At 35.0% G+C, this 13,080-nt stretch overlaps 1 protein-coding gene across 1 annotated transcript in view; it reads left to right on the top strand.

Moving 5' to 3' along the window:
- The first annotated feature begins 329 nt into the window (after positions 1–329).
- The window catches only part of LOC137396769 (ubiquitin carboxyl-terminal hydrolase 39-like), a 36,710-nt gene continuing 23,959 nt past the window's right edge, over positions 330–13,080 (top strand). The window contains exons 1-5 of the mRNA XM_068083083.1: positions 330–430; positions 9,419–9,497; positions 9,962–10,193; positions 11,982–12,134; positions 12,592–12,817. Coding sequence (XP_067939184.1) covers positions 373–430; positions 9,419–9,497; positions 9,962–10,193; positions 11,982–12,134; positions 12,592–12,817 — 748 coding nt within the window. The 5' untranslated portion in view covers positions 330–372. The remainder of the gene's footprint in view (positions 431–9,418; positions 9,498–9,961; positions 10,194–11,981; positions 12,135–12,591; positions 12,818–13,080) is intronic.

The following is a 13,080-nucleotide window of genomic DNA, read 5'->3' as shown; positions in this document are numbered from 1 at the left end:
GTTTCTGCTCTCAGTAATAATGGCAAATAATGCAACTTGATCTTAAAAACTAACGAGGAATCACTATACTTATATAGAACTATAAGCTGTGAAACAAAACGTCAAGGAGTCATTTCTATCGCAGTTGCCTGTGCATTAAATCCTTAGTTTGTAAAATATGGGCGACTTGTTTAACTTTAACGATGTAAAAGTATGCATAAATTTGCCTCACAGGTTATGCCAAGAGCGAATATATTGTTATTTGTAGCGTAATTGCAGGTAAAGTTAGCGAATTGACGTTTACGTGTAGAAGTACGTAATTTGTTTACGCTATCAAACTAAATACGAAAACTTACTAAAGCTACTTCTTACGCCGCACTCTGCAAAACAAACATGTCCGAATTGCTGCAAGAAGTGAATACACAGAAAAGAAAATTTTCTGCTGAAGAAGGTAATGTTTTGTGTTTTATTGATTGTATAAAACACCTTTCATAACTCATGCGATAATAAGTGATAATAAGTTGCTTTCCAGCAACTGCGAAAATTATTTTACTAAGACATGATTATTTTTAATCAGTTTACAGTTCACTGACATTCTATCGGTTGCTGATTGTGCTAAGATTTCATATTGGGGCACATGCCATCATGTATTTGAGTAATAGCATCACTGCAGCAAATACATGTCTCAGGCTAACCCACCACTAAAATGATTACCCAACAAATATCTGTCAAAATAACAAGTACAGTGTCCCAAATTACGCCGGTCGTGCTTGTTTCATTTATCCAATGCGTTTGTTGGTGTTGAATTGGTAAATTTTTGCCTTACCATAAACTCACTCGTTAGCTGAATTCATTTAAAGAATTCATATTTGCATTAAGCATTAATAACAGCTTGCCACTACACTAATCTAATCTAAAATTTTCCCACTACACCCTTCTAGAAAGAAGGAAAGGTGTAGGAACTCTTTTATTACAAAAATTCTTTACTATAAACCTCTCAGGTTTCGAGTTGTTCTCGGCCAAAAAGAATTAAAAAACGTATTTGTCCGGATTGTTGGCACAAACAGACCTGCTTTCTGTCGAGTGTTGTGGTGCTTGATAGTATTTTTAAAATCAGGGACCGTAAAGTTCCTTTCCACTGCTTTTAAATAAAATGCACACCTAATATCTTTTCGCCGTTTAGCTAAACTCTCGATCCCTGTATTTGCTCTTATTTCTGTAAAACTGACTTGCCCCTTTAGTTTAAAAATGAACCTTAAAGCGGTGTTCTGTATTCTCTCAAATCTTTTGATATCTTTTTTCATAAACGGGTCCCATACCGTGCAACCGTACTCCAAAAGTGGCCTCACCAAAGAAAAATAAGCAATCTGCCGAGTTTTTGTGTCAGCATGCTTTAAAACTCTCCTTAGCATATGTAATGTTCTATTAGCTTTGCTTATTATTTTTACATAGTGAATTTCCCATTTCAGGTTATTTTGCAACTCAATGCCAAGATATGGATGTGAATCAACATTGTCTAAACGTTGGTCACATAAAAAATAACTTGCTTTTGAATTCGACTCTCCAACTGAAAGAACAGCACATTTAGAAACATTAAAAGTCAATTGCCACTCATTAGAATACTTTTGGAGTACCCTAAGGTCTTGTTGCAATACCGCTTTGTTGACGCGGGAATTAAATAAAAAAGTATCGTCAGCAAACAGTCGGCATTCTGACACCATAAGGTCTGGCAAGTCATTAACGTACAATAAAAAACGAAGGGGTCCCATAACTGGCCCTTGGGGCACTCCTGAGTTAATTGGACAAAATGGAGAGTTGGCATCTTCCACGGAAACAAATTGCCTTCGGTTCGATAAAAAATCCTCTATCCAAAAAATAAGTTTTTCATTTATACACTGAGCTTTCCTCATACTACAACAATGGAGGTAGTGACAGCAACAGCTAATTAATTTCAACAGTTAATAGTTGGCGTTTGTTATGCTGATTTCTTACCAAATTTAGTTGTTATATTGGTTTAAAGAAATGTAGCTGCTGAAAAGGTGTATGATGAACTCACTATAGATACATTCCAAGTACTTTCTAATATTTTGGTGGTTTCAGCTTGCCAACATGACCATAATAGCACTTGGTTTTAGATGAAACAGTATTTTAATAATCGTGATCGAAGGCTTTAAAATATTATTTATTTTAAAGCCTTATTATTTTAATATTTATTTTATTATTCTTTATTATTCAAGCCTTTAAGTTGTAAATCTTTTAAATGGGCACCCTATTCTTATTTAGGGGAGAGTGGGGCACGTTGAAACACACCTCAAATTTCTTCCTCGTTCACATCATTTTGAGTTCTTACCTCACCAAATAAAGAGCTTTCTAGATCATTTTATGAAATATTTTGATTGCATGAAATAAAAAGAACAGCAATTTAGGTGAGCCATGATTTTGTAAAATTTATTGGTAGTTTTTTGCTTTTTGATTTTTATATTAAAATTTAGAGAATTGCATATCTTCTTTGTACATCATCCAATGCCATACCATTCAGTGGAGCAGGGTTAGCCGATTTAAATCATCTTAAAAATCATGTTTGTTGATTTTTTTGATTTTTTCCATGTCAAAGGCTGTGATTTAAATTATCCTAAAATATCATGTTTAGTTTATTTTCTTCAGAACTTTCTTATCTCAAAGGCTGACCCTCAAAAAATGGGACTTATAGAGGGTTTACTGTGAATATGAACTGCACAACTTGGTCAAAATTAAAATAAAAACAAATTTTAATAAATTAAAGTGATGCAAAAATGTTTTGTTATGTTGCTAATGTTTTCATGTGGCACACTTCAACAAAATAAAATAACATTATGTTAGCAGTGACGAAAAAAAAGCTGGTAATTTATGTTTTAAAAAAATCGATTCAAGTCAAAAAAATCTAATTTAAATCACAAAAGTCCGATTTTTTTAAAAAATCATGATTTTTTTCAACCCTGCAGTGGAGGCAGCTATAGCCATGTTCTCTTCACAATGCGCCCACCAACTTCATGATGTTACAGAATCCTAAGTTGGGGTGAACATTTTGGTTACTTAGAGCCATTTTGGGCACGTTGAAACACCAAGGGTATGGGACAAGTTGCAACATATTTTGATGATAAAATTAGAGGGGCAAGTTGCAACATGTCTCAACTTACCCCTTTATTTTTATGGAGGGGAATAGCTCGAGTAGCATTAAAGCTGCAGTTTAATACAAACCTTGCTGACATAGTTAAAAGTTAATCTTCACGATGAACTGCTAAATTTCTGGACAATATTAATATCATGACTGCAAATGCTAACATATAAATAGAAAAGTTTGATCTTTCGATCAACATGTATATATATGTTTTGTTGTACTGTTGAAGTTTGTTTGTTATGATTGTTGTACACAGTGTTCTGAAGTTCATAGCCAACTCTTTTCGAGTTTTTCTTGCTCAGTGGAAATTTGAATTGTTTGGCTAAAAATATATTTTAAAAAACACAATTCTAGAACTAAAATTTTGTATGAAAGTCAAGGACATTTCAATATGCCCCATAGGGTGTTTCAACGTACCTCCTACCGGGGCACATTGACATACCCATTATGCAATTAGTACTTTTGTGATATTTTCCAAAGTATACAACCAGCAGAATTGGCATTTGGCAAACATATGTAAAACATATTTCTGCATCTTATGAGACTACTAGCTGTGCTACTCGGCGTTGCCCTAATGTTAAAAATCAGCTTATAAACAATGAGAAGTAATGAGAGTTGCCTGCCACTTGCTATTAGCCTGGCAGATTGCCAATGAAAAATTTTAGTAAACTAATTAATGACACTTACGCAATCACCCTGTGTGGTATGCAAAGCCATTGAGTGTGAGCTCTCATATCACGACTTATATCAGTTGGCTAACCACTCATTCTCTGTGGTCTATTGGGTAGGGTGTTAGACTGGTGAAAGGTAGGGTAGTAGATCAAATCCTTTTTGGTACAGATTTTTTATTCCAAGATTTTAATAACTATAGCCGGAAGGACACACAGCTCACATGCACACATACTTTGAGAAATATACAGTCAAACATGGATAACTCGAACTTCAAGGGACCGAGCAAAAGTGTTCGAATTATCAGAGCATTCAAGTTATCAGAGCACTGTCACAAGTCCATATATTTACTTATTTATTAGTAGATACGTGTACATATACAAACTATAATATAAATCAAAAGCACAAATGGCTTGTTTCAAATTAAATGCTTCTAATGTAAAGTTTAAAACGTTTTCATGAAAAAGTATAGAGATTTTTCTATCACTTGAGATTGGTTTGTTGTTTGAGGTGATGTTATTGCCAGGACGTTTTTCAGATTGACATTGGCAAAACTTGATCGTTGTTGAAATGCTCAAAAGAAAAGACTTTTTTTTTTTGGGGTTTTACCCACGATCAATTTTGCCGTTTTGTCTTGAAGTTTATGCAGATTACCTTACTTTACCTGGGATTCGTTAAGAGCAACACTCCGAGGCAGTTCAATTAGAAGTTTTACGAGGTTTTACGATACATTCTATATCACTCATGCTTTTTTAATAGATACTTATTGAATGTACACACGTATTCTGTGTTCAGGTCAAACGATGAATAGTTTTTTGTAGCTCAGACAACGTATACGTTTAATTACAACATTTTTTAAGACGTTTTAAACATTCAACATTCCGACGTTGATTCAACACGGAATCAACGTCGGAAAACTATTCATCACGGGCTAGCCGGGTCACGCACTCAAGGATTTTCGCCACGCACATACAAAACAACATGCGATTTTTGTTTTGTATGTGCGTGGCGAAAATCCTTGCGCGCGTGACCTGGCTAGCCCGTGCTATTCATCGTATCGCAGTATAAATCAAATTTCACCAAACTTTTAGAAAAATCGTTGACAAAAATATTTTGCCGATGGTGGTAATAACGACGCTTATGAATTACGCAAAGATAAAGTTTACCTCTATGGCTTTGAATAAAGTGATTTTCTAAAGCGATAACAACCGTTTCGGTACCGTTGGGCAAAAAAACAGTTCGAATTAACAGTGTTGAGTTCGAGTTATCTATAGCAATTTATCATTACGTGGGAACGGACCAAAGGAAATGTTCGAATTAACCATGTGTTCGAGCTATCCGTGGACGAGTTATCCATGTTTGACTGTATATTAAAATTATATTCCAATATTTTAGTAAAAATATATAGCCAAAGATGCGTTTTTTGTTGCAATATGCCTCACCCTCCCCTACATTTTTTTTCGGGTTTTAGGGTTTTTGGATGTGGAAATTAGCCCTGGTTTCATTATAAAATCCGTAAGTGTATGTATATAATGAAATAAATAGTTTTTTGTGCCTTAAATTTCAGATGCTTTACCTTTTTGTGTGATTGAGTATTCTTTTTCAAAATACGACTAATTCACCCATTAAAAACCTGTTTTCGCTTGTATAACATAAATCTGAAACATGTAGCAATTCTGTACATATTGCAACGCATACCGATCGTCAGTATTGTAATTGTTCACTGTCATTTATGCTACAAATGCCGCACTTGTTCTTCTATCTATACCATTATAAGAGCACTGTTCGTCTGCCCAAAGCCACGCTTGGAGCGACAAGAATAAAATTGCCTCGCTAGGGAATTGAACTTGGATTCTCCATTTCACAGTCTGTCTCTCTAACCAGTGGCCACCTTGCCATATCAGGAAAAAACTAACTCATTAATAGTCCATATATATAATTCTCAAAGTCCATCGTTCGGTCTGTTCAGCAATAGCTATTTAAATTTAGGAATGAAAGATTCGCTTTGTGCTGGATTTGATTTTAGAACCTCCCGTTCACTAGGCGATAAACTAACCCATTGTGCTCTGCAAGACGCAATTGATTCATTGATTGCGATATGAGTCGATATTTAGATTAAAATAGCATAGGACTCTGCGATTTGCCGCAGTGTCACTAAAGTCATTGGCAATGTGCCATGCAGGCTTATGGCAAGTGGCAGGTAACTACATTACCTGCCACTGTTTATAAGCTGTTTTTAATACTCGTGCAATGCCGAGCATTCGACTAGTATTTTTATATAAATACTTATTTTGTCGTTATTGTTTATTGACAACTCTAGTGTTAGAGATACTTAGACCTATTTTTACACAAATGCATGTTCGTTTTATGTGTTTATTATATGTATTGTTTTTTCTTGATAATTTACTCAATTGTTTTCACTTACACAAACACTATCAATTTTCGCACTTACATAAAAATTACGTAGCTACTTCATGAAGTTTGTTAATACATTCAATTTACTCAGAACTTTTAACTTAAGTTAAAATTATTATTTTTGTTAATATTATTCGCAAGTTCAAGAGAAGGCAATGAATGTTTTTGCATTTATTTTTCGTTAAAGTCTGTGACTAACATTGATGAGTCTGTTGATTTCAATAACATGTGAAACTTTTTTTATAAAAGTTCAGTTTAAGATTGAAACCTTACTATTCGAATCATCAGTCTGTGTAAAACCCATTGAAACTTTTCAGGGCAAGCTATGAACAATCACAAGGGAAGTTATTGTCTCAAAGTATTAAACTTGTGTTATGATGAGGCATTTAGTAAGCCTTTTTATTATGGCACTCGAAAGGATAGGATGTAGGCTGTGTGTGTTTATTTTTATAAGTTATTGATAATTTGACAAACATTGTTTGGTAGTGATGGATCCACATAAAACGAATAGAGCAGATTTTAGATAAGTTGCTGTCAAAAACTGATCATAATCATAAGCGATATTTAGGCTATAGTTAACAAATACATTACGATTGCAATCAATGACTTTACAGTACCAAACGGTTAACACAATCAACAAAAACATATTGCACACAACTTCTCAAACCGAGGTTAAATGGTTTTTGAACAACCAATATCATACAAGGCCAGCATTACTATAGTTTAACAGCTGCTCACTTGAGAATATATGCCTTAATAGCTATACAAACCTTTGAGAAGTTATGTAGACGTTCTAAGCTTATTATAATAGTGCTTCTCAGAGTTGAAAGTTTGTTTGCTGTTCATGAACAAGCTAAGAAATGCAGAATCATTAAACTATTGTTGAGGTTTTATTGTCGACATCGCGAAGTCACATCAGTGTTTGCTCAATGTTCTGCTATTCACTCGAGTTGCTATTAAATAGGTTTATCTTGCATTGTTGGCTATATAAAATTTGAACAAAAAAATCAGACGATATTATTGTCTTTAATTTTTTCTTTAGTGAAATTATACGATTTATTGTCTGAACATGAGCATTCTGACAATTATTAGCTGATCTATTTGTATGTTTAGGACCTATTGAGGTTGGTGACACTAGCTAATAAGGAAGAATAGATTAATTAGTAGTACATTCGTATTTTACAGTAACAAAGCTTGCAGATAAATGAAAGTGTGCTGGTAACTCAGACTACTGAAACCTAACATTGCTCTATAACAAGAAGCATCACAATTGAATCCATCGTCCATTCATAATTTATAATTTGTTGAAGTCAAAAAATATAAAAGCAGTAATTACAGTGCAAGCTACTGTAATAATTGTAAAAAAGCATCTATTTCCGTGCTTCTTTGTTTTGCTTGCAAGGTTGTTAAGACTCTTCCGGTGCCAGATTCAACAAGCAGTATGCTTGACCCTTCTATCAACAGGTCAATTAAGACTTAAGGTAGGGCCACACGAGACAAAATTCTCACGAAATCGGCGAAATTTGGTCGAAACGATTCGGACGAATTGACATTTGGACGAATTCGTCCATCGTTGGTTGCGCATGATGAACGAATCCTGAATTGGACGAAACGTCAGATATTCCTACGAATCGTTGTTTGATTGGTCGGTTGAAAAGGTTAGTTGAATGTTGAAGGTCGTTTTTTTGGCGCATGGTGATTTCTTAGGCAAATGATTGAAACGGAATCGGCTTCAATTTATCACCGCGTTCTGATTGGCTAGTTGAAAGTTAGTTTCGTACGAATCCGTGGTGGGGAAACTCCGTGTGGCAGGTCAGAAATTTCGTACGAATGGAATTTCCCAGATTAGTTGAAATTACACGATACGTGTGGCCCTACCTTTAGTCGTGTAAGCTTTTCTTCTAGGCAAAGATTATCATGACCTGCCAGCATGTGTATTCTTACTCCTTCCTCATTGCTGTCCTTCCTGTTCGCTGTCCCGTTGCTGTCCTTCCTGTTTGCTGTCCCGTTGCTGTCCTTCCTGTTTGCTGTCCCGTTGCAGTCCTTCATCAATAGTTTGCTTTGTTGCAAACATTGCTTCTCGAATGCCCAAAAACGTCAGTTCAGCTCCTTAGTAATTTTTTGTCTGCAAAATTAAATCATTCTTTTTACTTGTTTAAATTGAAGGTATATATTAGTTAGCACTGCCACAATGATAATACACACGCAAACAAAGCAATACCTCTAAAATTGATCTAGGCAAGTACACTGGTTGATGCAGCTACAGTAGATAAAACAGATAATCATTCATAGATTTTGAACATCTAGCCTTCACGTTTATGTACAAGAGTTAACTATTATGGAATGAGACTGTTCATAACCTTACCTAGTATTCTGGTGTGTCTGCTGTTGTTACATGTATATGAGCTGCTTATGTCCCTTTCGCTCATTAACTACAATAGGTTAAGAAGTTTTATGGTTGTGATCTCTTCACTTTGTATGGTTTTTCATCATCATTTTTGCATGGTCCGCTCTCGCAGTTCCAAAGACTTTGGCAAGATTTTTCTGTAGCTTTTGAAGATATGACTTTTTTCTACTGTAACGCGCCTATATCTACTTGACTATCTCATAAATCCTGGCTGATGATAGGAAACTCGGTTTCACCAATGGCGACCATTCATAGCAGAAAATCGGTTTTTCTCACAACTCGAAAGACCAATCAAGCTCTGTATTTTAAGCCTAGGTGACAATGTCCTTGTTCCCTCACAAAACCATAATTCGCAAAAAATTTTACAAAACCTTTAATTATCATGTAAAATTTGATATACTCTTCCAAAAGATTTTTTAATTTGTTACTCATGTTGTCTTTGGCAAACTTATAAAAATTCATCAAATTTAGTGTTATTAAATTAGATGAATAACAATTTAATAAAATTGTGCAATATGTACTGTAGTCACTTTTTCAACCAATGGGAGTGTAACACCTTCAGTTTAGTACTGCCTAGATTAAAAGACTAGTTTAAAAACTTGTGCGTGTGTCTCGTCTGGCAGTGATGTTGCCTTATAGCTACATCATTCAATGAACATGTCAAACCACATTCTAACCTTTTTATTTTTCTGAAGGTATCTTTGCTAAATTGGCAATCTTGTATATATTCTCTGTTAGCAATATAATGTTTATTTAAACCCTATACATCAATATGCATTTTCGATTTGCAGAAAATGTGACTGTGCAACAGAAACGTGCTGCTGTTGACCCAAGGAGCAGGCAATGTCCATACTTGGACACTATTAACCGGTAGGTAACTTTCATCCCTCTTTGTGGGATTTGTTTGCCGGAATTTATATGACTCGAGTGAAATGATTAGGCACTTATCTGGCAGCTACTGCTGTTTTAGAATCGCAAGTAGTACTATTAATAAATATCTTTTAACCAAGAGAGCCATTTTCCATTACAATATATCAAAATATATTGCTCATAGCATTAAGGTCTTTTTATTAGCCAGAGTAGATAAAAAGTATTTCAAATTCTTCCAGTGCTATTTAACAGCTGATATTTCTTCTAACCAATATGAGAGAGAGGGTAACTCTCAGTTGTCACAATGTATAATTCATGAAAGGCTTCAGTGGTGACACTGACAGTGCATTGTTAACTGGACAATCTGTTAAATGCTTTTCACTATATCATTCCATATCTCATACAGAGAAGGTGTACATGTTTGTAAGATACAAGGCAGCATATTTTATTGATATATTTTTCAGGTCTGTGCTTGATTTTGATTTCGAGAAGCTGTGCTCTGTTTCGCTGTCTCATATCAACTGCTATGCTTGCCTCGTCTGTGGCAAGTATTTCCAGGGCCGAGGGCAAAAGTCGCACGCCTACACTCATAGTGTACTCGAAGGACACCACGTCTTTCTCAACCTCGAAACACACAAGTTCTATTGTCTACCTGATAATTATGAGATCATAGATTCTTCTCTTGATGACATCATTGTGAGTTGTTTTCTCTTTCACTCAATCCTTTTAAATTCATGCGTTTCTTCACAAATAAACTAGTAACTAGTAAATTTCACAAGTATAAAAATTTGTGAAATTTTACTTGTGAAATTGGCTTTTTATAGTAAAAGTGATCTTTTATTATATAAAGCCACTGGATTGCTGATTTTTTCCAAGTATAAGTCCTTAGAATATATTAGGTACTCCTGATTGTGTAATTCAGGGTGGACATTGTTGAGAGATAAGGATGTATGAAACTTTGTATAGAATCTTATACGTGAAGTCGATTAAAATTGGGCTGTTTGTTTATTATCTGTGATTTTTGTAGTTGAAGATGAACTTACACAAAATTTTAATAGATTTTATCAGAAAGGATCAGTATGTTTCTATCATTTGTGATTGTTTTTGCCTTTTGATATGATCTGACCGCCAGTATGTTTCAAGATTAAAATCGACAAAACTTGATCGCGGTTAAAACACTCGGAAGAAAAATACATGCGAAGTGGCATGACTAGTTGCTATCGTTGCTGTAGTAGATATCCTTGCTATAGTTGCTATCCTTGCTATAGTTGATATCGTTGCTGTAGTAGATATCCTTGCTATAGTTGCTATCCTTGCTATAGTTGATATCGTTGCTGTAGTAGATATCCTTGCTATAGTTGCTATCCTTGCTATAGTTGCTATCGTTGCTGTAGTAGATATCGGCTAATGTGTTGAAGTTGCAGCATTACGTATCTCTATTCATTTTTATTGGCAGATGATTTTGTAAAACATTGTTTAAGATAAACTAAAATATGTCATCAAAATAAGTCTACTATGAACATTGTCATGGCTTTAATTTTTTGGAAACATACTTCCATGTTATTACAGTATATTCCGTGCCCCTGTTTATCGCTATGGAAATATTATATTGCTATGGCAGTCGCTTTAATTTTTATTGTTCATGAACCCGTTTAAATATTACACAAACTACATGCAAACTGTCCATGTCAGTTGCCCAAGAAATATATAGCCAATTGATACATCTCTCATATTTTGGCTATATTTGAAGTACTAGCAGAATGCCTGGCATTGCACGGGTATTAAAAATCAGTTTATAAAAATGAAAGGTTATGTAGTTGCCTGGCACATTGCTAATGGCTACTTTGAGTAAGCTCACTAATAAGAGCTAACTAATTGCTCTCACGGGAAAGCAGGAATAAAATTATGTTGCGCTGTCATGAAGAGCGGTAGCGTATTTTCACCCACATGGCGAAATATATCGGCCATTGAATCCATCAATCTCGCGCAGCTAAATTGGTAAGGCGTATGCCTGGTGAACGGGAGGTTCCGAGATCAAATCATGTGCGGTACGGATATTTAATTCCAGTATTTTAATAGCTATAGCTGGACAAACTGAACTGCATTTACAAGGATTTTGAGATTTATATACTGTATATAGATTACCCAGACATCAGTACAATAAGTGTAACCGTCAGCTTTTGAGCTCTTCATAGCACAATGACAAATCGAGGGAGAAGTCCGAAATTTAGTTTAGCATAAATTAAATTGAGAAAAGATTGTTACTCGGTAAATTTTGTAAAATTCTCAAGTCACAATTCTTTAAGATTGTAGCTTGGGAGTAAAAATTAAGTTACTGCGATATTTATGTCTCTTTACCGGAATCGCTATATGACTCTAAAACTTGATATTATGTGTTTGAATGAATTGAGATAGATGATTAAGACATCACCATCTAGTCCTTGCGAGTATCAGCTCGACATTTCCTATATTTCCATGTTGCAGTATGTGCTCAACCCAGTGTTTACCCGTACTATGATCGAACAGTTGGACACCACAAGCAAGCAATGCATCGCTTACGATGGTAACTCCTATCTGGCAGGCATCGTCGGTCTCAACAACATCAAGGCTAACGACTATTGCAACGTTATTATGCAGGTAAGATATCGGCTTTATATTATAATTTCTTCTAGTAACTAGGAGAAGCTTCGATCATTGTCATCGCTGTAGGGTATTTTCTAAAGTGTTTCTAAAATTTATTGTTCTATAGTTTGTCTTTACCTAAGTATAAATGGTATGTACTGCCCATAGAAATCATAATACCAGAGAGTTTGGTCAAATTGATTATTAGGTCACAAGATCTGAAGGGTGAATGTCATATATTACATACATAGGTTCGTGTGAATTATGTATCACACAAATATATAAAAGCTGTTTGTAACATGCTGCTTTTCATGTCACCAAAGGAAGTCATATGGCACACTTTATTTGTCATAAATTTGGAAATAAATGAATGCGTATTTAACAGGCTGTCCTTTGTTCTGTCAGGATATAACAAAACATGTTTGAATATTTCATGTTATTTACTGATGTGTATCTATATTATCTGTTACAGACACTCTCGCATGTGGCTCCTGTCAGAGACTATTTCTTACGAGAGGAAAACTATAAGGGGATAAAGCGACCACCTGGTGATCAAATGTCTCTTCTGCCACACAGGTTCGGCGAGCTGATACGCAAACTCTGGAATCCTCGCAACTTTAAGGCTCATGTGAGTCCACACGAGATGCTCCAGGCAGTCGTTCTCTGCAGCAAGAAAAGGTTTCAGATTACTAAACAAGGTTGGTAGCTACTTCATGGTCCAGCTTTCATGGCTTCCGTACTTCAGTAAAAATATGAATTCATAAAAACATTATTCAAAATTTACTATTTATAAAATTTTAGTTTTTAAAATTATTCGTTGTGCTCTTTTTGTCATATTTTTATGATGCCCTCGAAAATGGAATAGCATTCATTTGTTTACGAATAGCAATCCACTGTCACTCTCATGACTGAAGCTGTTCATGAGCTGTACATTGTGAGTCATTTCCGCTCTCATATTAAC

Source organism: Watersipora subatra, chromosome 1 (assembly GCF_963576615.1).
Source record: "Watersipora subatra chromosome 1, tzWatSuba1.1, whole genome shotgun sequence".
NCBI classification, from domain to species: Eukaryota; Metazoa; Bryozoa; class Gymnolaemata; order Cheilostomatida; family Watersiporidae; genus Watersipora; species Watersipora subatra.
Note: the sequence above shows the minus strand (reverse complement) of the source record. Positions and strands in the feature narration are given on the sequence as shown.